At 41.3% G+C, this 26469-nt stretch overlaps 1 protein-coding gene and 1 long non-coding RNA gene across 2 annotated transcripts; one reads left to right on the top strand and one right to left on the bottom strand.

The window, feature by feature from the left end:
• The first annotated feature begins 1974 nt into the window (after positions 1 to 1974).
• On the top strand, positions 1975 to 26097 carry lgr4 (leucine-rich repeat containing G protein-coupled receptor 4). The gene is made up of 18 exons (XM_037247345.1): positions 1975 to 2811; positions 11015 to 11086; positions 14767 to 14838; positions 16020 to 16091; positions 16909 to 17124; positions 18417 to 18488; positions 19431 to 19499; positions 20359 to 20430; positions 20555 to 20626; positions 20809 to 20877; positions 20948 to 21019; positions 21130 to 21195; positions 21313 to 21384; positions 21491 to 21562; positions 22008 to 22133; positions 22320 to 22417; positions 22584 to 22637; positions 22746 to 26097. The coding sequence occupies exons 1-18, from the start codon at positions 2627 to 2629 to the stop codon at positions 24152 to 24154; spliced, it is 2940 nt and encodes a 979-aa protein (XP_037103240.1). The 5' UTR covers positions 1975 to 2626; the 3' UTR covers positions 24155 to 26097.
• LOC119120456 lies at positions 12756 to 13588 on the bottom strand. Its single transcript, XR_005097523.1, has 2 exons — positions 13365 to 13588; positions 12756 to 13297 (listed from the first exon to the last, which is right to left on the bottom strand). It is a non-coding gene; the product is annotated as an uncharacterized LOC119120456 (long non-coding RNA).
• Positions 26098 to 26469: the final 372 nt, after the last annotated feature.

Here is a 26469-nt window from a genome sequence, read left to right as displayed (position 1 = left end):
GGGATAAATCGGAATTTCATGTTCTCAAAATGTTCTTTCTTGTTGTTTCTGGACAGATGAAGTTAGATCGAGAACGTGCTACTTCCAACCAACTGAAAGCAGTAAGAATTGAGAGCCCTCAGCACTTCCAAGATTCTATTCTTAAAGCATTACGAGATCCAGTGCTGCCTCAAGGCCCTTCAAGGCTGATCACTCAATTCAACTTCCATGCTTGTTGTCACAGATTATTCTTTCCGGTTAATGTGCAGAAAGAAATTATAATATAAGCAGGCAACCTTTGGAAAAGTAGTGCTATTGGCTCAGAGAGAAGTATAAGCCATTTATTTTCCGGACAGATTGCATAGCTAGACCTGCCAAGAAGCTTGTAAGGTTATTTGTCAATGTTTTTCTCACATTTCAACCTCATACAGAGCAGACTTTGAGAACCTCAAGTCAGTTACACCTTCTCCCTGCTTCTCAAAAGAAGACAAATATTTGACTGATTCAGCATGCCTTGGTATTTGTTTTGGGCAATCTTTTGGTATGGTCAAAAGAATGTAAACATAGCTATTTTAGATAAATCAGTTGACGCCACAGACTGGTGTAAAGTGACAAATACTATGCATTCATATTTTAATAAGTTCTTCTTTTGTACAGGTTTGTATATATTGAGGCTGTTCCTTTTCAAATTTGACCCATGCCAACTAAAATGGATGTTTTCGAGTCACTAGTGTGTTAGATCCAAGGAACATTTGGATTGTGCCGCGGATCTGCAAATTATGTAACTGTATATGCCATAAGTGTTTGTGCGGGTTTTTTTGGACAATGATAACAAATTTCAAGAGAGAGCTTGAAGCTGTCTCTGTTTCCAACACATTTGCACAGGCTCCTGTAGAAACACGCAACTGTTAGTTGAAGATTCATGTGGGGGGGCGGATACAGTAGAAGTAGAAGACACACGGTCACCATTACATGCCAGGAAAGAAAATCAAAATGCATGCCTTCCTTCTTTATCAATGCATGATTCATTTGATTAAACTTGACTTGAGTGGCGACGCACATACTTTGTGATGCAAATAGACATCATTTCATTTACATTTCCCCGTCAATCAGGCATTTTTATGTCACTCACCACAAGAATGAAGCAGTCGCGTTTTTTGCACGCATGCGTTTACATAGCCTTCATAAACCGAATACTGCCAATATTCGAATTTTAAAAGGCTCATTGACTGCATGTGGACATAGTTAATATTTGGGTTAGAAAAGGGGTAACCCTGAGGTTTTACTTGGATTTTGAAAAAACACTCTTAAAACTCCTGGGCTATAAACAAAAGAATTTGGGTTGGTCAAATTGATCCAACTTCCCAGGTCAGTCCAATTTTTAACCCAGCAGTTTTAGACCCTTATAACCGATAAAAACCCGAACCCTTAACTCACAGGTGTCAAACTCAAGGCCCGGGGGCCAGATACGGCCCGCCACATCATTTTATGTGGCCTGCGAAGACAAATCGTGCATCAAATCCGTGTGTCATTACTAGAATTGCAAATTGTCTTCACTTTTAATAATATCTCTTCTTTAAAATATTTGACTCATCTGATTTTAAAACGAGTTATTTGTCAGTTTGTTTTGTAGCTTTTACTGTATATAATATGAGGTGCTCATACATTTATTTGGGTTGACAGTCATAACGGCCCTCCGAAAGAAGCTATGACTACAATGTGAAAAAAAATGAGTTTGACTTAACTTATTCACGTCAAAAAATTCAGATCAATCACCAAAATGAATATGGACATATGCACTTATTCCCACTTCAGCCTCTGAAACTGTTACAAGAACAGCCCAAATATTTTGTATTTGAGACTTATTTTCAAGACTGTCCACCTGATGTGGCATATGTTGTGAGTGTTTTCTAATAATGTACTTGCACGGGCATTGAAGGAGCGTGCAAGCATTGCTCGTGCAAGAACACAGGGCAGCTTTCAGTGTGACACAAGCAAGCAGGCAGGCAGGCAGGGAGGCAGGCAGGCAAGTAGGCGGACAGACAGACAGTCAGGCAGGCCCCAGTGCTCCAGGTTGTCCGGCAGGGTGCCTGCAGAGCTTCACGCGTGCTGTTGATATCAGGATTCAGGAGCGTGAGGAAGCTGATCGGCGGGCGAGCGGTGCAAAGCAAAGCAAACCAAAGCAGGGCGGCAAATGATTGTTTGCACCGCGAAACGAAAGCTTCCAGAATCACTTGAGCGAGGCTTTTACCATTTGACACGAACAAGCTGCCGCTGGCTTTGTGGTTATTTAATGGGGCGGTAAGGTAGGCTCGACCGCGGCTGTCGCCAGCACTACAACTTTATCTTCACCGACTAATGCGACGCACAGGCAGTGTGTAATTGTCTTTCGGCAAGGCATATCGCACGTCTTCGAGGACCATGTTGTTTTTTTTGACTGTACCTACCCATTGAACGTGCGTTTTTTTTTTTTTTTTTTTTTACTACCAAGTGCGCGGACGCTTAACTTCGATCAGGCTTCCTCTCCCTATGCTGAACTACCACATGAGGGGTCGACGTCGATAAGACTACAAAGCCCCCCCCCCCTCTCTAATATTATTATTACTAATATTTTTGCATCAAAGTCACCTGAACCTACGTGGGGGAAATGCCTTTGGGTTTGCTCTGGATTTGTTTGTGGTGCTTTCTGCGTCCCGGAGCCACCGGCCAAGGACAGTCGACTCCGGCCGTTTGCTCCCCCTCATGCAGCTGCGATGAAGATAGAGGTGCTGACTGCTCCGGGAGAGGACTGACCACCGTCCCGTCCGGCCTCAGTGCCTTCACCTACTACCTGTAAGCTTTCTCCCAAATCCACACATGCATTCATGCCGCGTATGGTTGACACCGCGATCAACAACCGTGGGCAACATTTTGGATAAAGTGGACAGAAACCAGTGATGTGTTTTTGTGGTTGCGTATTGATTTCTTTCATGGTTCACTGTGTCAAGTTGGTGAACTGGCAACTTTATATTGCATAACTACAGACTCATTTTACAATAATTGTGCTTAGGGATGGTTTGTAAGGAATATTACCATTTAAAATTGATTATCCAAATTAATGATGCTAATAGTGTTAGTTATTTAACATATTAATGTGATTTACATCTACTAGAAATGCACTGTGACACACTGAGCGATGCTGCTAATATTTTGATGACTTTATTAGCTGTCAGATTGGCAAAACAGGTCCCACAGTTAAATGCGGTCCAGTCCATGCTGTAGTAACGGTATAAATAACCATTTGGTTATTGAGAAGCTTTCTCATTACTTTATTCTTCCTAGCAAATAAAATGTAATTAATCCTTTTTTTTATTGTGGTATTTGCAGTAATAATTGGAACTATTTGGTTCAATGTAATTGTTTGATGACCTAGATTCAGCAAATGCAGTGTTCAGCAATGCCTTGTTTCAATTTGTTATATGTGCATTTAATTACTAAAATTCAAGTTTGTTTATAACTTGAAAAACAATTAACAAATTAAACAACTGGCAGGTATGTTTTACTTAACACCGGAGCTGCTGTTCATGATTGCTCCAGGAAGGAAGTATTCTAGTTTATTTCACAACGTCTTGGTGTTATTCATTAACTTGTTTAACTACTTTGTTACGTGCATCAAGAAGACATTGCTGCATTAGAAACGTAACTAGTAAATCCTAGAATGCTGGCGCATTCATTTGATGCAATCGTTTGTATTTATGTTTCAATAATAATACAAATATCATAATAATAATTACAGTACTTAAGTACTTAATGAATACAGTAAGAAAAGCAACTTTCGTTCCTCTTAAGCGCAATCAACACTAATTGAAGTCGCCATTGTTAGGAATGTTTTCGGGAAAGTAAACAGAGGAAGTCATATACTAATCCATCAAGACATGATGTCACCCAAGGCTTACCTTTAGAGTTTAAGTTCTTCTCAACAGGTTTTTGCTTTTTGAAAACGCTCCTATTCAGTCTTGCATTGCAATCTTAACCAGAAGTAGAGTTTTCACATAATATCACAGTGTTCGCAAGCACTCCGCTGTTTGTTTTGTCTTGCTGATGTTGTTTGCATGATTATATGAACTTCTTATGTGCATACTCATAGCTATTTCACACCACTTTGGTAGATTTAACACTAAGCTACTTAAATATGCAGTAGAAACTCTTAGTCCACTGTGAAAGGTTGTTTGTCTCTTCTTGCTGTCTTTCTTCATTTGTTCTCCTAGTGTCTTGAACTTTAGTTGTCCTCTACCACTCCCTCTGCCTTTTGTAAGTGGAGTGCTGGGGTTTTTGGATCGTGATGGATTAGTGAGATGTATTGCAGCTGCAAGATCTCATTCTCTCTGGGTTAATGCCTCCATCAATTATTTGCTCATACGTGATGGCTCTGTTGTGTATTTTTTTGTCATCTCTGATTCTGCTGATATAATTTTCTTGTCTTGGGGCCTATTCACACTTGAAGCTTTTTGTCTTTGTTAAAGTTTTGCCTTCGCTCGCATTGTCAGCATTTGACAGATTCAAGCAATTCAATTCAGGGAGATACCCAATGTGTCAAATGATCTGCTCAACAATATGCATAAAGAGTGCATACATATAAGTTTGTGTCTGCATCGGTTTTGTGGCTGTGGTTACACCATCATTCAAAGTTACGCTGTTGTCCACCATGAGCCCATATAACTAAAAGTCTGCATTCAGCTCTCACAGTTTGAATTTCTTCTCTATCCAAGAGATTGGCAGTTTATTTAGCTGATTTCACAATGTGTAACTTAGAATTCAACTCTGTAAATGATTAACTTGTACTGCAGCTTGATGTGAGCACGAATGGAATCTGTCATATGGAGTAGGATCATAAATAGTTAGCTTTAACGATTTGGATTATTTTTTTCAATAAATCTCCACACCAGCACAATGGCTCAGTAAATAAGAATGGTTTTGGTTGTTTCCCTTGAGTAGCCCTGTAACTCATTCCTGAAAGATTCTCAGCACATAGACCAATGCAAATGTGGTTTTCATTCCTTCCATTTGCCAGATATGCTCCACCTAAATTTTGAATAATTCTGAATATCATCATATTTTGCAGCTGTGCTTAAGGAACTAATATAGAGTCAAACAATGAAACATTTGGGCACTCTGCAGGAAGAGTCCGACAACAAATACTTCTGTTGTTGCATAAAAATGTTACAATTACAGCACAGTTACAGTATAATGCGGGTGTATTACTTTTTCAATTAATATCCAGTTTTTTAATGTTGATTGATGCCAGTAAATTTGAATGAAAAAAGAAACTGCACTTGTCACGTTCTTTTGGAATAATATTTATTTTGGTTCTTTTTTTACTGAACCCATATTTATATCGTCATACTTATCGAGATATTTGGCAAAGCAAAAATATCGATATATATTTTCTTTTGCGTATCGCACAGCTCTATTTCCAGGCGAAAATAAGTAGAAGTGTGATTATCAATGCAATCTGATGGTGACGTTGTTTATCTTGACTAATCATTGTTGCCGTTCTGACATAGCCTCTTACACTGTTGACCGTCTGTAAATTAGAGACGCCCATCCAAGTCAGCTATTTTGCTATCTTGTAGTTGTCTGTTAAAATGGCCAATACAGGATGGGACTTCAAGTTGAAAAATTTGCTGGCTTCCATCATATCAGGTGTAGCAGGCCATGACCCAGGTGAAGTCAAGTCAGACAGACGTCACCACTCATCTAATTATGTTCGTGCAGTGATTGTCAACCACATCCGCATCACATTAGTTGCGGCAAGAGATTGTCAGATGTGCCGCGGGAAATGATCCAATTTTCCTTGACGGGTACAATGATTAAATACTGCAGACCTGTCTAAGAAAGTAGGTGTAATGTATGTTTGTTTTCTGACATGTTTGGGTGCTGGTGTGTATGGATGTTCTGATCTCTTTTTTATTTTTTTGCATCAGTCCGTGTCTTTGGTTTTAAGTATCTGTTTTGGGGTTAGGGGGTAAAGCACAGGTGTCAAACTCAAGGCCCGGGGGCCATATACGGCCCGCCACATCATTTTATGTGGCCCGTGAAGACAAATTGTGCATCAAATTCGTGTCATTAATAGAATAGCAAATTGTCTTCACTTTTAATAATATCTTTTATTTCTAAATATTTGACCAGTTTTTACTCGCCTGATTTGAAAACGAGTTATTTGTCAGTTTGTTTTGTAGCTTTTACTGTATTTAATATGAGGTGCTCATACATTTATTTGGGTTGACTGTCATAATGGCCGAAAGAAGTTATGACGACAATGCGGCCCGTGAAAAAAATGAGTTTGACACCCCTGGGGTAAAGGGTGTTTCCCAAGCACCCACAATAAAGTCTTAACGTACAAAGAGAGCAATACTGTAAAGATTTGATAAATATATGGTGTTTCCATTTTGTGTCTAGTCTTGTATATTCCAAAATAATCCCCCCCGGTTTATTTTAATGCAGAGCGCCAAGTTGGGAACAAATGTGACGTCACGTCCCTTACGCCCGCCACTTGCTATTGAGTTCATATGCCAGATCACATGCCTATGGATGGAGATTTGTCTTTTCTCATGCTTTTCTGATTGTGAGGTGACCCCCAATAAGCCAGAGGAGGAAAACATACAATATGGCTACGCCAAGGGTGTTTCGACAAACAAGTTTGGTGAGCTATTATAGGTTGCTTTAATACAACCGGTGCAACCAAAGATGCATTCAGATAGTTTTTCTTGATAAACGATCATAGTATCTTTTCTTCTGAGCACCACAGGTACACATTAATAGAGTAATTGAGTAATGATGGAGCCACGTGAACTGCAATATCTCCTCTTTTGGATGCATGTGACATGGACTGCATTGCACCACCCAGTGCGTCTGTGTTTGACACCCCCACCACGCCACCCCGCGCAGTAGTGACGGGATATAAGGGCGTTTTAAAAATATTTTGAAGATAATAATGATTAGAATTCATTCAATGAACTCTACAATGAGTCAGAGGGATTGTCCCACTTAGGTCATATTTATGAATGAAATCCAATGACGTCTTTGTACATACTACATCTGCAGAGCGCTAAATCTGCTTCTAATTCAAATAAATCAAACTGTCGTTAGACCACTCCTCCTTTTCCCCAGTCTTAAATTGAGTCTACTTTTTGTTATCTACAGCAGATGTTTTTGTTGTGTGCATGTGTGTTTGTGTGAAATTTTGAAATTTTCAATGTTCATTTTCAAAACAGGAAGAAACAGAAAGGCGAGACTCACTCCTATACTCCCAACCAATTGAATGGCGGCACGGAGTGCGCAGACATTTTTATAATAAGCTCCAGTATTTTGTACACTGGTAATTTTGAAATTTTAAATATCGCCATAGAAAGCTCTAAAGCACAATGTATATGTACAGTATATAGTTCACATGGCTGTGTCTGCCAACTCTTACTGACGCGGAAGTAAATTTCTTTTGTGTGCTGTCTCGCTGCATATGTGTGACACCTCGCTCCCTCCCTCACGCTCCTCGCTCACTCCTCAAGATGATTGTCATTGACTGGGTTGATTTAGCCATCAACGTCAAATTTGAAAGGAGCAATGTGGGTGCTTGGACTGACCTTTATCCATGTAACATGGTAAGGGTACGTGACGGATATCGTCCTTGTTTCCATTTTTGATACGATAACAATGTATTGTACTGCCGTACAGTGAGCCATGTTAATAAACCTTTAGTTTCCCAGAGTAGTAATTAATATGAACCAAGGATGTACCCAAATTTTACAATACATATAGCGTGTGCTAAAAACTTACAACTTAGCTAAAGTCTCTTTAATTCTAAAAACAAAGTTTATCATAAATAGTGACACTTGAAGTGAAGATTTTTGACAGCACACATGCTGAATACTTGAATGAGAGCTGCAGTCAATCTGTCAATCGGTCTAACTGTTGTGGCCCGGCTTTGAGGGCGGCCTGCTTCGGTCAGCCGCCGAAGGACTTGTACGGCAAAGAATGGTGACGATGAGCTGTGCCTTTTAATATTAATTTGAATTTAGTACTAATCGCTGAGTTCTATGGACACTCTTTCATCCCAGACGAGACCTTCATACATTGCTGTGTGTTCTGGCAGGCGCCTTAGGTGACGGAGGAAACGTAGCTGACCCAAGCTATGGCTAAGATAATCGATAGCCGCTCAAACCTCCACTGATGAGCCTCTCTCTCCCTTCACCGCCATATTCAGAATCACACAAAACAGGTGATCTGGAACTATAACCAACTGTGTTCGGGAATGTTGCGTTTGATTAATCACGGAAACCTGGCGACACGCTCAAATTCAAACCCGATGCGTCAGTGCAATAAGAAACAAAGGCTTCAGCACAGCGAAAAGTTTCACCACCAGATTATTATGTCGGATATGAGTAGGCAGCTCAAGACAACTTCATTGCACGCTCATAGTGAGAATAAGTGGTTGAGACCAGTGGTCCCCGGGCCGCGGACCAGTACCGGTCTGTGGATCATTTGGCACTGGGCCGCACGAGAAAGAATCAGTAACTTGCATTATTACCGTTTTATTTATCCAAGTGTGGATGATCTTTTATTTTGAAAAATGGACAGGATTCTCTCCCACACCTTGGTGACGTGAACATAACATTACTCATGTTATGTTGTTGGCATGATGTTATGAGGATGCTGCTAGTAAAGTTGCATGGGATTCACGTTTATTATTATTATAGTTTACTGTGGCGTTGGCATACAAAATTCCCCCATGGAAGTAAGGGTTGAAGGGTGTGTTGGGAACATGGTGTTCATGTGGTAACGCACTTCCGTTGTTGTTCTTCCTATTCCTCGTTTTACGAGTAGTATGTTCAGTAAAGTCTTTTGCGACACACCTGCTGCACCTGCTTTCCTTTCGGCACCACAGTATCATTGTTTTTATGCCGGTCGTATCGTTTATTTTGTTGTATTTACCCGCCTCACCATAAAAGCTGTGTGAAAGTGAAAATATTGTCTGACGATATTCCTGTCCTTGGTGCTAAAAAGGTTGGGGGTCGCTGGATTAGACAATGGATAGGTAGCAAATACGTACCGTGACACTGAATGCACTGTGCCCTACTGTAATAATAGTAATTACTACTTGCCTGAATGCTAAGTCAGTGAGTGATTTATTCTTTGACACAATAATTTTAACACTGTGCGACTGGCTGGCGACCAGTTCAGGGTGCAGTCTGAGTTTCGTCCGATGTGAGCTCCCATTGGCTCCAGCAACTCCAATGACCCTGAACAGGATAAGAGGTGTTGAAAAAGCAATATTAACACGAGTGGGGGTGATAACAAAATGCAACCACCTTTACTCATAGGTACTTTTGCATCAAAGCTTTTGGGATTGTTGATCACCTCACTGTCTGAAGTGGCAGGAGTTCAGAAAGTAGCCAAACATACTTTTTCATTGACCACTGTTTTGTCATTCTCTAATCCCGCTACCCTCATAGGAAGCGGAATACAAATGTTTCTCAAATTAGGTCTGCTAATTGTTTCAGCTTTTTGCCTTCCTCTCGACATGAAGAAACAGCACATGGGACTGATATTTAGCAATACCAGATTGTATAATCATTTAGTAGGCTTGTCATCATTAATCACAGCTGCATTTTGAGTGTCCTCTTCAATCTATGTTAGCAGGGGCAGACCGAGGACCTTGATGAGTAAAGCAGCCATAAAATGGGGGAGGGAGGAAGCAGGATAGTCATGCAGCTCTCTCATACGCTGCTTTGTTTGTGTGTGATTACAACAATCTGTAAGATTAAGTCGCTGAACATTCTACAATTTGCTTAGGAATGTGTCTGGACGATTACAAGTGGTGGCAGATCCACAGTACCGATTGCACTGCCTGAGTGGGGAAAAGCAATAACAATCAGGCTGTTGTCTATAAAGTAACTGGATCACTCGGTAAATGTGGACACTGGACAGGACATGGAACGTAGGGAGCCTGAGCGTTCTGGCATGGATACGCCATGTAATGCTGCCGTGAGTGTTGCTGGAAATGCAGAGGAAGGGCAATATGATCCTTGTTGTATTTGAGGGGCCCGCACAGGTCCTAAAGAGATCTGGCAATGAAATTCAAGATGACCAATTTTAGAGTTAGAATTTAGGTGAGGTGCAGGCTGCTGCTTTATTTCTAAATTTTGGATTTTTTTTTTCGGGCTGCATAATTCATGTTATGTTTGGTGACTTTTCATTCAAATAATCATTTTTGCTCTCTCAGTAGTCTGCACCAGTCAATGTGAAATATGGCACTTTGTTGTTCTGTCTTTTGCATTGAGTGCATGCGATGCACATGACCTGATATTAGCGTTTGTGGGGAAGCAAATCAAGGCCTGAGTGCATATTTGTCATGCTGCCACATGCTTATCTTGAAGGTGGATTGAAAAGTGTAGCTGCCTGGGGCTGAAGTATAGTTAATTTTTTTTTCAACAGCTTTTAAGCTTTTGATGATTTCCTTCATCAAAAATGAAAACTAGAATACTCAAATAGTCAAGAGTTTTTTTTGTGATGGCAGAAATGATCGACTCTCCTGCGTTCTAAATGATTACCTATATAATGTTTGTGTTCATCGTCTTAAGTTTATGTTTACGCTTCTGTTTTGCCTGAAGTCGACCACACATTTCCTACGAGTGCCAGTGCGCAGTTGTGAAATCCTGAGCTTTCGCTTGCCTGCAGTTAGACTGAAATACATTTCTCTTTTCCGTGGCTGTGTGAAGGATGAATGCGCGATGAGATGACGAATCTAATTGTGTGTAAGAAAATATAATAATGTTGAAAGTAAACCGTTAATTTTGGTTTTGTACGATTTATAGAGTCAAGGAGAATTCAGCTGGTACAAGCTTCAATTGCGACATCGCCTCCCCTGCTAGTGACCTTAAAATCACCTTCTTTTAACATGTACTTTTAACACTGATGAGCCATGTCATTTTGTGTCAACAGTCATCACAAATATGAGATAAAATTGCAAACTGATATTGTTTTCATTTTTTCTCCACAGAGATCTGAGCATGAATAACATCACTGAGCTTCCAGCAAATGTTTTCAAGAACTTTCCTTATCTGGAAGAGCTGTGAGTGCATGCATTCTTTTCTTTCATTAGTGCTATATTGACACAGTACAATGTTGACATGAGGGTTGGGCCTTATGGTATGGACCTGTTTTTTTGAGTTAACACTGCAACATGGTGCAGCAGGCCTATAATGTGTTCCTTGCTAAGGTTAAAAATGAATTAACGAATGAATTTATGAATGAATGAGTGAGTGAGTGAATGGCAATAAATAAATCAATGAATGCAAGTTCAAAATATACACGTGACATCACAGTGCAAAGATAAGCAGGTAAAACACAATTAAAAAGATTAGGTGAGGGCTTGAATCCATAATAGTCATGTTCTCCTTTGTGGATTCTTGGGCGTTTTTAAGTGTCAAACATCTAATCTCTGTTTGTTAAATGCTTCTTGTTCTGGCTCGGTGCTGGAGGAAGTTGGCGATAATATCAGTCGACCTGATATCAGGTATCATGTTGCCCAAAGGATGCTAAATGACTCGTACGTAAATGAACTCATGTGATTCCAACTCCGCTTGGACTTTCCGTCTATGCTTTTTTAACTTTTGGATCTTTCAGTATTTAGAGTCCTCACCCTCTGTTTTCTTCCACCACTTCAATCTGCTTTTTCAAAAGTCAATTTACTTTTCATCATGCTGTCTAGAGGAATGCACGGTTAGTAGACTTGAAACAATTCCTTGCCCTGTTACGCTTTTATTTTGAAGTTGTTCCCTAGCAGCGCCCAACCCTTTTTTTGCCTGTGTCACCAGCATAGTTTGTGGTTGTTATGTTGACTGACATATATATCCATCCATCCATCCATCTTCTACCGCTTATCCGGGGTCAGGTCACGAGGTCAGCAGCTTTAGGAGGGCCAGACTTCCCTCTCTCCAGCCACTTTGTCCAGCTCATCCCTGGGGATCCCAAGACACTCTCAGGCCAGCCGAGAAACATAGTCTCTCCAGCTCGTCCTGGGTCGTCTCTATGCCCGAGCCACCTCACCTGGCTCCTCTCAACGGGGAGGAGCAGCGGCTCGACTCAGAGTCCCTCACGGATGACCGAGCTTCTCACCCTATCTCTAAGGGAGAGCCTGGACACCCTGCGGAGGGAACTCATTTTAGCCGCTTTTATTCGGTCATGACCCATAGCTCGTGAGTCGTAACCATAGGTTAGAAGTAGGTAGAAGCAAGAGGGTAGAAGCGTCGATCGACCGGTAAATCTCTTCACCACGACGGACATGTACAGAGTCCGCATCACAGCAGACCGCACCGATCCGCCTGTCGATCTCACGCTCCATCCTGCCCTCGCTCGTGAACAAAACCCCAAGACACTTGAACCACTCCACTTGAGGCAGGATCTCAACTCTGACTCAGGGCATTCCTCCCTTTTCCCACCAAGGACCATGGTCTCAGATTTGGTGGTGCTGACCGCTTCACACTTGGCTGCGAACCGCTCCAGTCAAAGTCCAACCCTTGCTGGAAACGAATCTGACTTACTGCCAAAAATGTGGACCAAACTCTAGCATCGATGATACATATATACAATTTGTATAATTGGGTAATTTTCTATAGGTTAACAGAAAAGGTTAGAGCAGCTCAATCCCATTATTAGGCTTTCGTAATTTACGGTCAAGTTCTCCGAAACCACATACCTGGTTTTGGCCTGATTTCTAGAATAAACACAAACAATACAAATTATATTTTGCACGTGATGTAATTTGCAGTTTCATTCATTAAAGCTTCTGCATTCTGCAAGATTTTGAGTTTCTAATCGCTACTGCCACCTGCGGCCTAGAAGTGAAATTGCACACTCCTTTGTTTGCGTGCATTGCCTTCATTTTTTTACCCCTCCTCGCTTGGAGAAACTGTGGGTTTTTGGGGGCAAGCTAGATGGCAGTCTCTTCTCAGCAGATGTAGAATCCATTACAGCAAAATAATACCGTTTGGTCACGGCGCAGTAAGGCAACAAGCTACCATGAGAGCACGCATGACGTCACTTCTGCAAAAACAGTGCAGAAAACTCAAACCCAATTCCAGTTTGAACATTTTTCCAGAGGGTTGCAAGAATACCCATCGTGAACAGCAAAAGTGTTAATCTGCTTGTACTGTCCTCGCTAAGACGCATGTTAGCTTTGTCCAAGCTAGACAGCGAACTAACTCTTAACTGATGACGCAAGGCGTCCTTCGGTCGTTGTGTAGCTTTATTTGGATATCTTGCTACCAATAACAGAGTGAAACTAGAAAAGACAAAACAAGTGTCAGTTCCATTTACATGAAAACAAGAAAATATAGCACGAAACATACAAAGAGTTGCCTCTGTTGGAGTTTCTTTCGAATTTTTCTCGGTGGGCATGTAATAATGTGGTCTCTAGCTTCTCCTTCCTCAACTACACAACTCCCTCCCCTCGCGCACATCAAATGAGGCACAGACACTTCCTGATTTACATCTCTTCTACCAAAATAAAGCATCATTTACAAAATAAGAGTGTGAACAGTGAACAAATTACGGACGACTTGCCTGAAAGGCAGAACACTGCTATTTTAGGATGTGTGAGTCAGAAATGGTCAAATGAAAAGGCTGGTGTAAAGATATTTCGGGGCAAGATTTTATGGTGTGCAGGTTTAAGTACGTTATCAATTATTTCACCTCATCAATTCTGCTTTGCCGTAAACCTTGAAAAAAAAGCGTAGTTCTTGAAACTAAGGCTGAGTGAGCACTGATACCAGGTATCATCGTCAGTTGCAGTTCCAATTATTCCACAGGCCTAGAGCGCCCTCATGCGGTTTAAAATGAAAATAACATGTGAAGTGATAAATGACTAGTAAGTAAGTAATGTGTTAATGATCAAGTAATAATGTGTTAATACTTTCACATTTAAGTCGCTCCTGATTATAAGTCACCCCCCCGACCAAACTATGAAAAAAACTGCGATTTTAAGTCCGGAAAATACGGTAGTACCATTGTATAACACTCAGCAATGTCTAGGAAAAGATCTTATTCTGACAATTCTCTCCTCTGGGACCTGAAAGGCATGTGGTTGTCTAACTTAACACACTCGTCCTTGATTCTCCGGCTCACACACCCAGCAGCTCTTGTTTCAGGGTTTTAGTCTGGTCAGACTCATATTGCAGGGTGATAAATCTGTCGCTAATCTCTCAGGCCCGATGGTATACTTGGACTGGGTGTCCCAGTCAACCTTGTCCATGCACAAACACTTTCTGAACAACTTCTCTTGGCAACAAGAAAGGGAGGTGTCCCAACACACTTTTATGGGTACACTGCGGATTATAAGAAAATATGATAAAATAAATAATCCCTTCCAGAGAAATAAATGGCTATGTTCACCTACGAGCCCGCTCTCATAGGCGATAAGCACTTGTGTCCGTTTCAAAACCAATTGAAATACTCTTGGTGGGAGGACCAGAAAGCAATTTGGGGAGGGGATATGTGCAAGTAGTTCTAATCTTGTTTGGGTGACAGACAAAGTGACAACAGGCCATGACAGATGTGTCTTTGACACCCCTGGCCCCATTTCAGTGTGAGAGCTTGAGCCTCATTTGAGGTGCTAACATAGAGAACTTTTCAGTCTAAGGCCTCACTGTTTTTTTTTTCTTTCTCAAACAGACACTGCATGTGGCTACATTTGAACTGTTTTAAATGTTATTTCATATTAATGAAAATTTCTACTTATTTTTGTCTTGTTAGGAGACTTGCGGGCAATGACTTATCCTTTATCCACCCCGAAGCCCTGTCTGGACTACATCAGCTCAAAGTCCTGTAAGCATGCACTCTCCTTGCTACCACCACTGTCAACACTCTCATGTAGATACAAACACACACACTGTGACAGTGTGAAGTTTTCCACCCACGGAGTGGGGGGAAAGCAAATATTAAATAAGTTGTGTTGCAACTTTGTGGCTCTGTTGGTTAGTTTTGTATATACCCAAACATACTAATTCAGTCTTACTTGAAACGGACAAAATGTTCTTTTCTATCCCTGGCACACCAACTGTTTTTGTTAACAAATCTTGTGTAAACAGTGTAGTTTACTTTCAAAAGCTTACACTTTGAAAGGTACCCAATATTATATACACCTTTGCACAAAGTCCTCTGGGTATGCTAATGAGCTCTTTGCTCAAGACCCTAAAGTAATGAACCTGTGCTCAAAGTACAGGGCAATATATAATACATAAAAACAAATGATCACAACTACATGGTAGTGCAGTGCGATATGGACAAAATGATTAATTTTGTATTCCGTTACTATATGTTCCAATATACTAGGATATTTAAAATAAAAATAGAATAGGAAACAACAGGCTGAATGCTACGGTATTCTAACGTTACATAAACACATAAACAAGGAACTGAGAACTTGCCTTACGTAACATATTAAGAGTTATTCAAATAGCTATAGCATAAATAACATGCTGACAAGTGTATTGAGCCATCCGTGTCACTCCAAATCATCAAATCCAACGAAATCTTCATCCTCTGTGTCACTTATAAACAACTTCGGAAGTAGAAGATACGGCGCTTCCTCTCCCACGTCGCTTACATCAGACTCATCGTCAGTTGCAGTTCCACAGGCCTAGAGCGCCCTCTTGCGGAAGTGTGAAAATAACATGTGAAATGATATCGTGTGTTAATAATTTCACACATAAATCACTCCTGAGTATAAGTCGCAGCCCCTGCCAAACTAGGAAAAAATCCTGCGACTTATAGTCCAGAAAATAAGGTAATGTGAAATTTTTTTAGACATCTTGCGTCTATTTCTGTCTGCTAGTTTTTGAGCAAGTTTATAAAATATCACATTGAGTTAAGTTATTATACTTGTCTACAAATTGAAGAGCGCCTACACAGCTTACCAACGCGGTTTAAATTGTTCAATTTTTGTATTGTATCTGATGAACCAACTGGTTTAATTGTAAAACCACAGATATCCTTTTTGTCTTTAGGATGCTCCAGAATAATCAACTTAAGACAGTGCCTAGCGCTGCCTTGAAGAGTCTTCATTTCCTCCAGTCTCTGTGAGTTACTAAAATCTCTTTACTTGCATGCACACGCAAAGACAGTAGGGACAGTAGGGATCAGTTGAATGTATTAATTAAAGTAAATGTTCTAATAGATGTTAGTAGTTAGTCAGTCAGTCAGTCAGTCAGTTAGTTAGTTAGTTAGTTAGTTATCTATCCCGTTGTCCAGTGTTTCCCGTCTTCCTTTCGTCTCTTCACTGTGTCTCTTGCTGAAGTTATATGCTCTTGTGGAGCCAGGACTCACTTTGTATGAAGCCCCAGAGAGCTAAATGTCAATCAAGACTGTTTTTCCTTCCAGCTCAGACACTTGAGGAATTTTGAGGGAGGGCGAGACACACAGTGAGCGGGAGGATAATGGCAGAAAATGATTCGATGATTGTGTTAAAACACGTACATATTCTGGACAGATTTGCAAATGTCAAAATCCAAATTTGACCAAAACCACTGGGCTTCTCTGAGAAATCAGAATCTAAGCACAATACAACCACTAAAAAGAACTTCTGTTCACAAATGTAAGTAAATATTTCAAATTTCACATCCAAATAAAAATACAAAATCATTTTTTTAGCACTGGCATGAACCTTACATTTGGGTGGTCTAATAAACATGTGAAGCACGATACCAATATAAGATTCCAGGAATATTTCTAATGTATATTTATAATGGTTGTGTTTAATGAAAAACTGAATGGATGTTTCTTGTTTCTACCTATGCCATATATATATAGTTTAAGCTTCTGTTGGTCAAAATCAGCCCCTCAAGTATATTATTTTGTTGTATTCCTGTCTTTGTTTTTTCCCCCCGTCTCCTTTAGCCGACTGGATGCAAACCATATTACTACAGTTCCAGATGACAGTTTTGAGGATCTTCAGCAACTGCGGCATCTATGGTTGGACGACAACAACCTTACAGAGGTCCCAGTTGGTTCTCTTCAGCACCAGGCAAACCTACAAGCGCTAACATTGGCCCTCAACCGCATCTCGTACATACCGAACAACGCCTTTGCAAACCTCACCAGTCTAGTTGTCCTGTAAGTTTTATAATGCTACTGTTGTAATTGTCATGTTAAATTAAGGTACAAACAAAACGCATTTCAGGTTTTGACCATCATCATTTTACCTTCCCTGGGTTAAAGTATCACAATATTCTTTTCACTCATCCTCTATGCCGTTTGAAGCTGTACAGTCTTTCCTTGGACAGCCAAAATATCATGAACTATTTACTTTCAAATCTCACAAAAAGAAAACTGACAAAAATAATCAGCACTTTACACAACAGTCTAATTTATTTATTCAAAAATTCCAATGAAGGAATTCACAGTTAAATTATTTTAACCTGATGGAAATAGTAAGTTCTATATTAGAATCATCACAACTCTAAAGAGGACAAGCAGTATACAAACTGTATTATTGTAACGTGACACAGAACACTTAAGGAATCTTTTTTTTTTTTTTTTTTTTTTTTAAATTGTCCAAAGCAGAGTAAGGGAACTTTCCAGTCCTTATATGATAACAGAGATAGAACTGGATCAACCTGCTTGTTGTCTTTGTGAAACATTAGGGACACAGAGTGACTAAGAACACTTTCTGCTTTACTTAAATAACCCGCGACAGGTAAACGATGCAAGCCCGTGTTATGATGAAAAACAATATGACAACAAAGTTTGTATTGTAGTATTTTATTTTCATAACTTTGAGTTGAAAGCCAGCCTATTCAAATATAGTGATGCTCTTATAATGATGATTTTAAAAAATGTATGCCTACTTGTCTCAGTCACACTCGATCATTGGTGTCAAACTCAAGGCCCGAGGGCCAGATACGGCCCGCCACATCATTTTATGTGGGCTGCGAAGACAAATTTCGCATCGACTTTGTGTCATTACTAAAATAAAAGAAATTGTCTTCACTTTTTAAAAATATAAATATTGCTAGCAATTTTTATGACCATTCATCTTTTGAAACAATTTGAACAGTTTTGACTAGTCTCTGATTTCAAAACTGGTTATTCATCAGTTTGCCGTGTAGCCTATACTGTAAATAGTATTAGGCGTTGACAGTCATAATGATCCTTCGAGGGAAATTATGACTACAATGTGGCCCGCAACAAAAATGAGTTTGACACCCCTGCACATTCCGGTTGACCACCCTGTATTTAAATAAACTGAACAATAAACGACAGTGGGTGCAAAACCACAAAGGGAAGTCAAATAAACCACAAAGGGAAATCAAATAAACCTGGCTGGCAAAGCACATTAGTCCCATGTATTGCACGTCAAGGTTCTTTTGGGAGAGTCAACCTTTGTTGTTGTTTGTTTATTTCAGTCATCTTCACAACAACAGAATTACAGAGATTGGCAACAATTGCTTCACTGGTCTTGTGAACCTGGAAACACTGTAAGTTATGAGTTAATGGGCATGTGAGTGAATGGATGGCGTGTATACGTATGTATGTGTATGCGTGTGTTAACAACACCTCCCACTCCCACCCTTGCTCTGGTCCTCCAGACATCATTGTCTCCACTTCCTCCTGTAATTGCTGAGGATAAATAGAGCAAAGTACACGATTCTTATCAAAACTACCCTCCCACTGTTTGCCGCTTCCTGCCACACAGCCATAAAAATCCTTTAATGGGCAGAGTCCTTTACTGATTAACAAAGGAGTCACAGTGATTCTTTTGTGTGTCTACTGGCGTTAACTACTACATTTTCCTACATATCAATGCATCACCAAATTTTCTCTTGGGCTCGAATCAGCCTATATTCAATCTAATACATTTGCTTTATTGCGTGATTTGCTGATAATGGTCAGCAATGTATTTTACACGAGATTTGCCATCACAAAGCTTACGAATACTCACTGTACTGTACTGTTATACATTTGGGTGCTTTGGCAAATTGCAAATGTTTTAATCATCTTTTACCAACGGTTCAAGGGATGGTGGCTTGTGAACAAGTTGTATTTCTATATACAGTAATCCCTCGTTTATCGCGGATAATTGGTTCCAAAAACCACCCGCGATAAGTGAAATCCGCGAAGTACGGTCACCAACAAGAAGTACCGGGCAGGCTAACGAGTTAGCGGAAAGATGCTAATTCGCGATCGTGCTAACACGCGAAAACAGACTTCTAAAGGAATGTAAACGAACATTTGGAGCAATACTACATTGTCCTAAAGGTTAGTTAATTTGAAAAAAAAATCCGCGGTGTAGTGAAGCCGCGATAAACGAAACGCGAAGTAGCGAGGGATCACTAATGTGTTTCGGCTTATAGCTCAAGATTCTGTCGGTACAAAATGCTGGCAAACCGTGTGCTGACCTACATGTTTTCTCATTGAAGGGATCTCAACTTCAACAACCTGATTGTATTTCCCGAAGCAATAGATGACCTGCCCAAACTGAAAGAACTGTAAGTTTATCGCCTTTTTTTTTTTGTATTATCGCTCAAATTTGTGGTCATCTGATAACCTTACAGGTATTGTCAGACGTACCTCCAAACTCTGCTAAGTCCAATGTTTCTTTCACTGTATAGATGCTACCTTACTTATAAAAACTGAAACATACTAAAACACGTTAGGTAGAATTTCTGAATTATCCAGTTACAGCGTTTCTCCACAATCCACGGCAGGGAGCCGTGAAGTCATTTTTGCCAAATCTGCACCGCACCGTTCCCACGGCGTAAGTGTGGTTACGCGGATCCGCTTATGCTCTAGCAGTTCTTTTTAAAATTCCTTGGTGACTTTTTGTGATACAATTAGCCCATCTATCTGAGCTAATTACAGGTGTCGTACAAGTAATGATCGTGGCAGTGCTAAGAACTGGCGTGCTATCTCAAACAAAGGAAACAAAGGTTGCCATAATTGGGAAATTCGATTTGGTTGAAACAATGCCACCTTCCCGCAACACACCACAAAAGACACTTTCCTGATGGCGACTTTGTCTTTGGGGCGATGTGAAGAAAAAGTGTCTGTGGTTTTGGGCAGAGATGAAAGCCGGTAATAGTGGACACCACTTTTTGCTCCCTTCTCAACACGTCGTCCATCATGAATTAGTCAATGGCTACCTTTTTCTTCTTGTTTGTCGTACAGACAAAAACGCTGGGTTGAAACTTTGATTCACTATTACGTTGAATACCACAAGCTGTTTTAATGTCCTCCTCACTGAGGGCAACAATTTTTGACTTGCCTTGTCTTATTTACCTGACGGTGCCTGTATACTTTTTTTGCATTCTACATCTCTCAACACGTCCAATGGGCTTTTTCTTACAGAGGGTTCCATAGCAACGATATTGCTTCCATACCTGAAAGAGCTTTTCAGAACAACCCCCTGCTGAGAACCATGTAAGATCAAACACACGCACCCCGGTCCACCCCTTAAAAGACAAATCACACTATTTAGTTTTTGCATACACTGTCCAAAGGACGAAACCATTCATGTGAAAGAAACGGTTGTCCGTCGTTGCAGACATTTCTATGACAACCCGCTGTCCTTTGTGGGTGCTACAGCTTTCCAGAATTTGTCTGATCTCCACTCACTGTAAGTCACATATCTTCCTGACAAAGCTCAGTTTAATGTTAATGTGTGTAAAGGTTTTGTATGCGATATTGTGTATATGCAGCATGCAATTGATTGTTTCGGTACGATTTTCCTTGCTGTCCCATGCTTTGGTCTCATTATTTCTTACTACATTGTATATTTTCTTATGGCGTGTTTCCCAGGATGCTGCGTGGGGCCGGCATGATGCATGACTTCCCAATCCTCACGTGGACAAACAACATCGAGAGCCTGTGAGGGAACCTGAATGAATAATCACTGTGTGCGTCTCAGCGGTGGCTGATGAGGTTTTTGTATTCCCAGGACACTGTCAGGGACCAAGATATCTTCTGTCCCTGCTGATCTGTGTGACGATCTCAAGCTGCTAAGGACACTGTAAGGAACTTTCCCTTTCGGCTCCTTGTGTGTTGACTTGTCTATGTCGTCACGCCTTCGTTTCGGATGTTCCCACTGAGCTAATTAGCCGTCTATGTTCCCCTCTTTAGAGATTTGTCCTACAATGAGATTAAGGAGTTACCATCCTTTCAGGGTTGTGTCCAACTGCAGGAGATGTGAGTTTTGATATGTATAAGATGGCTGGGGCTTGGAGATGTCCTTAACATGACAAATGTCTTCATATCTTGTTTGAACGATGCAAGTCTTAATGCCGTTTTGTTTTCAATCAACAGAAGCCTTCAGCACAACCAAATTGAGCAAATAGGAAGGGAACATTTTCAAGGACTTACTGTTCTCCGTTTACTGTAAGTCACTGCAGTCTTTCTCTTGCTCTTTCCCTCTCGACACAGTTGGATCCATGAATTGTTGTATACCTTCATAGTTTTGGTTCATTGTTCTGGTTTTCCACAGAGACCTGAGTAGAAATAAAATCCAATTCATCCACGCTGATGCTTTTCTCACCCTTGCTGCTCTCACTAACCTGTAAGTATGAATGATTACTTGACCAGGGGTGAATATCCGCATGAGCGCATGAGCACTGGAAATTGAATATTGCGCTCCAGTTCATGTCCGTGACCGCGCTTTTGCACATTAAGAATAGTTCAGACCATCCTCAATTCAAAGTCAGCCACCATATCCATGTATCCTGTCAATTATTTTGTTTTAGGACAATAAGGTGCCATTTTGTAGCCCTGTTGTAATCGGGAAATAAAAAAATGACAAAAAGTTTATTTAGTGATGATAAAATGGCATATCTACATACAGATGCGCTGTTCATCCATGAGGTCGGTGGGTCGAGAATAAAAAATCAGCACCTCTTGTGCTCATTTGAGAATCATGCCAACATTTGTATGTGCTTCTCAGGTCATAACACCCAGACTGCAATTCTGTTTTAGCGAGAATAATATTAAATGTGCATTCCCTGCAGAGATCTGAGTATGAACTATCTGACTACGCTTCCGACGACTGGACTGAGCGCCCTCAGTCAACTGAAACTCTCAGGGAACCCACAGATGAAAAATGTGCTGACTGTGAACCAGTTACCCAAACTCAGGTGAGGTAACACTGAAGAATAAATGTGTCACTCAACTTGTTGTATTTACCACAGTAGCTTAAAAGTAAGGCAATTCGAAAAACCTATTGTTGTTTTCACCAAGTTGGTGAGAAATAGTTGTTCAAAAGGCCAAATATTATTTGCAAAGCAAATATTTCCCTGACCAAAAACCGTGTATGCTTGTAGATCCATTTCCGTTCCTTATGCCTACCAATGTTGCGCATTTGTCGGATGTGACTCGGTGACACGTTCTTGTGAGGAAAGTGACGTCAAGCGATCAGCAGGTGAGAATGCTGCAGTCAGTCACACCCTTCCCCTTCAAAATGTGTCGTGTAAACTGAAGATTTCCAATTCTATCTCGATGTAATCCACTCCACTTTACTTAATGATGTTGCTTTGAGCTCTAAATATGGCAAGTCTCCTCCCTAACATTTGTTACTTATCTTTCAGGCGAAGAGGAGGTGGAACGAATTTCAATGCTTATGCATTGCTCTCCCTCGCCAGGCAAGCCAGTTAGCCCCCACCCCCCACACACACACACCTTTGCCCTCAGTGTACCAGTGTTTAACTTGGTGTTTTGATTGCCATTTTCTTTTCTCTTTCTGTGTTTAGGTGCCTTTAAGCCTTGTCAGCATCTTCTCGGCAACTGGATGATTCGCCTGACTGTCTGGTTCATCTGCCTGGTCTCGCTGTTTTTTAACAGTCTAGTACTGGTTGCCACCTTCTCTCCCACCCACTGCAACCTGGGACACTCCCACTGGTGGGCTCCATCCATCCCGCCAGCCAGACTGTTGATGGGGCTTCTCGCCTTGGCAAACCTGCTCACGGGCCTGTATGTGGGCGTGTTGACTGTGCTGGACGCTGCTACTTGGGGATCCTTCGCCGAGTTCGGCGTGTGGTGGGAAATGGGACCTGGCTGCCAGTTTGCGGGCATTCTTGCAGTCTTCTCGTCAGAGTGGGCGGTTTTGTTGCTCTTACTGGCAGCAGTGGAGCGCAGCGTGGCCGTGCGGGATATTCTCAGCAAAGTGATGTCACCCAGGAGGAGCGGCCTCGGCCGAAGAGGATGCTGGAGACGAGAGCGACGCTTCGGCCTGGCCGCGGGGCTGTTAGCGCTGGTTGCCGCCGCTGCCGCTTGCCTGCCACTTGTGAGGTTCAGCCAGCAGTCCGCCTCTCCTCTCTGCCTGCCCTTCGCCGGGGCCGAGAGTCCGGCCCTGAGTGTCACAGTTATCCTGGTGCTGCTGAATGCACTGGCTTACCTGTTCACGGCAGCTGTATACACTCAGCTGTACTGCCATCTCGGAAGGGTGGAGCTGGTTGACCCGGAGCAGACGGGTGCCCTCCGCCATGTAGCTTGGCTCATCTTCACCAACTGCATCTTTTTTTGCCCCGTGGCTGCGTTCTCCTTCGCCCCCCTCCTAACGGGGTCCACCGCCGGAGGCCCCGAGATCGCCAAGTCCGTCACTCTCATTTTCTTCCCTCTGCCAGCGTGCCTCAACCCAGTTCTCTATGTTTTCTTTAGCCCGGCTTTCAGGGAGGACTGGCTGAGGTTACGCAGCTGTGGACAATTGAACAGGGAGACAAAACAAACGGGAGGCGAAAATCACAGAGACGATGGAGGCGAAGACTCCGAGCTCACGGGTGGCGGCTCCTCCGCTCAATTCAACTTTGACTGTGGCGTTTACTCTCAACTTTGCGGGGAGATGGTTGTGTGTGAAGAGTGTGAGGCAAAGCTGCATGCCAAGACCTGCTCTTCCTGCTCGTCCTCCACCGTCTGCAGACACTTGGTGAAGTCTCACAGCTGTCCCACCCTCTTGACAGGCGTAAGCACATGCCAGCGCGCTGAGGGTTTCTGGCCGGAGAGCGGTACGCCGTCCGCTCAGTCCGAGTATGCAGACGAGGAGGACTCGTTTGTATCTGACAGCTCAGACCAAGTTCAGGCATGCGGCAGAGCCTGCTTCTGCCAGAGCAGAGGCCTCCCTCTAGTACACTACTCATACAGCATACCTCGAGTCAAAGACTAAGGCGCATCTGTCTGCGCAAAGATCTACGTGACATTAGTTCACCAGGGGACAAAAACATTTGCCTTGGTCAAAGATCACAGCAAGCACTTAGGTCTGTTTTCAGTGTGTGAACAGACGCAAGCACTCATTTAAAGGGAACTCTGAATTTGGTGTATGTGGAAGAAAGAACTCTCAAAAGCTGGCCGATGGACATTGAGGAAGACATCTCGCCACCTGTGCCTGCTTCTTGTGTTTGACGAGGCTACTTTGTGCGCTCCTGAGCTTTTGAATTATTCTCAACCCTGTCAAATGTTAAAGCGCCTCTGCAGCCAATGATCATTTAATACTGTCATCTTATTTTATTTTATTTTTTACATAAGTGTAGCCAACAGGTTAGTGAATGTGTAAGTCTGGTGGTCTCCACCTCAAAGGTGAAATTGACGGAACTGTGTGATAATGGTTTGAGAGGTTGTCAGTCTCCTCTTAACGCTTGCTTGTATTAAGTCACCAAGACTAAGAATGTGATTAAGTAGCAGATATCACTGTTTTGAGCAACAGCTCTCCGCTTGCTTGTTTTGAGTGCTGAACTTATTTATTGTTTGAGCGGCAGCAATGTTTGGATGGAGGTTGTGTCATTTGTTGGAACGGTAACCTTGTTCAGTAACTAATAACCAGCTTTTGTCAGGTTCTTGCAAATAGTGTATTTTTAAAATACATTACCGGTACATGTAAATAAGGTCTTGTTTGCTCATCGGACACTTCCAAATGCCGTGTCCGTACTGAAGACCCTTGGTCGTCATGCCATAGATTATAATCAAACGCCATTCGTACTGATGTTTTCAAGATAAGAACAGGTTGCTTTAATGCGGGATCTTTCATTGCTTTGCTGACCAATGGGCACTTTTGTTTTGAAACTAGTCGGCATTAGCAAGACCGTTTTAGTGAAGTTAAATGTAATTGCGTTGCACGAATTGCAACCGGTCCCTGTTTAAATGCTTCCATCACACTGAGGAACATCTAATTAGATAATCCCTTAATTGAACAATAATTATAGTCCACATTTCTAACACATTAAATAACATATTTGTTTGGGGCGTGCAGAGTCTAAAATTAACACAGATAATATATTGTCAGATAAGGCTCTTCAAATCTACTCCAGTGTATCAGCAACATCATTATACTGCGGGACGTTATCTTTTTTCCCCCCAATCTGTCTTGTCTCTTACTGTACCGAACGACATTTCTCTAGTGTTCTGCATATTATTCTCATTGCCAAGCATCTTCAAATGTGACTGTGTGAGAGGGCAAAGTGGGTTCCACCCTTGGAGCATGTATCGACAAGTGCTCAGGAATGTAGCCAATGGAACGTTGTCTTCACCATCAAGACAATCTTGTGTCCTTGAGTGGATGTTTTTATTTTTTTGGGTACACGTCAGCATTGTCTAGAATGCCTTTGTTGTCTGTCGCACTTACCAAAATGTCCTTTGATTGTCTCCTATCCCAACTGGTGATAATCTACAGGTCTTTTTGTAGTTAAGTTGATGTTTATTAAGAATCTAGGTGTTAATGTCTATTTTGTAGCTATCTATAAATTATTTGAACAAATCGAAGACTGGGATGCTACTCTAGGAAGCTACCTCCACGGTTGTAGTTAGCAGCAGTACTTTACAAACAACCCCCTCTCTTTTTTTTCTTTTCTGTTCATTTTGTTGGCATCCCTGGCTTTATGTTGACCCATTTGTGCGAGCATAATGTCAAGTACTATTTGTGGGAGGAATCTATGCTGTATACTGTGATTTTTATTTTTTTTAACCAAACTATACAGTAAGAATTAGTTTTATAGATACATGTTCTGATGTTATTTTCTTGGTTCATTTCTTGTTCTTTTCATGAGATCTTCCCAGGCTGTATTGTTTAATCTGCTCATGTAGAAAAAAAATGTGAATAAATCTGTGAAAACTAAACAAATGTTTCTTAATGGTTGTTGCACCTCAATCAAGGAGAAGTCACAAATGTTCCGTTCAAGCAGTTTTATAGTGCATCTTGAATATGTGATTCGTCTGGTTCGGTTCAGTGGAAGTCTGGAAGCAGACTTGCATTTGCAAGTTGCAAGTTATAATTTATTATTTTCATTATTATTCAAGTTGCAAGTTATAATTTATTATTGCAAGTTGCAAGTTATAATTTATTATTTTTATCATTATTCAAGTTGCAAGTTATAATTTATTATTTCAAAGGCCGATTGGAACCGTGGCCCTGCGATGGCAAAGTCAATTATTTACTGAGACAATTTAATCACTTCACCACTACTCGAGTATGTAAACTTGGCGTGAGGT

Source organism: Syngnathus acus, chromosome 3 (genome assembly GCF_901709675.1).
Source record: "Syngnathus acus chromosome 3, fSynAcu1.2, whole genome shotgun sequence".
Lineage (NCBI taxonomy): Eukaryota > Metazoa > Chordata > Actinopteri > Syngnathiformes > Syngnathidae > Syngnathus > Syngnathus acus.
This window is presented reverse-complemented; position numbering and strand designations above follow the sequence as displayed.

Coding starts and splice junctions, on each gene's coding strand:
- lgr4 (XM_037247345.1), top strand. CDS start 2,627: ATGCCTTTGGGTTTGCTCTGGATTTGTTTGTGGTGCTTTCTGCGTCCC. Junction 14,839..16,019: donor CTACATCAGCTCAAAGTCCT/GTAAGCATGCAC, acceptor TTTTGTCTTTAG/GATGCTCCAGAATAATCAAC. Junction 17,125..18,416: donor CTCACCAGTCTAGTTGTCCT/GTAAGTTTTATA, acceptor TGTTTATTTCAG/TCATCTTCACAACAACAGAA.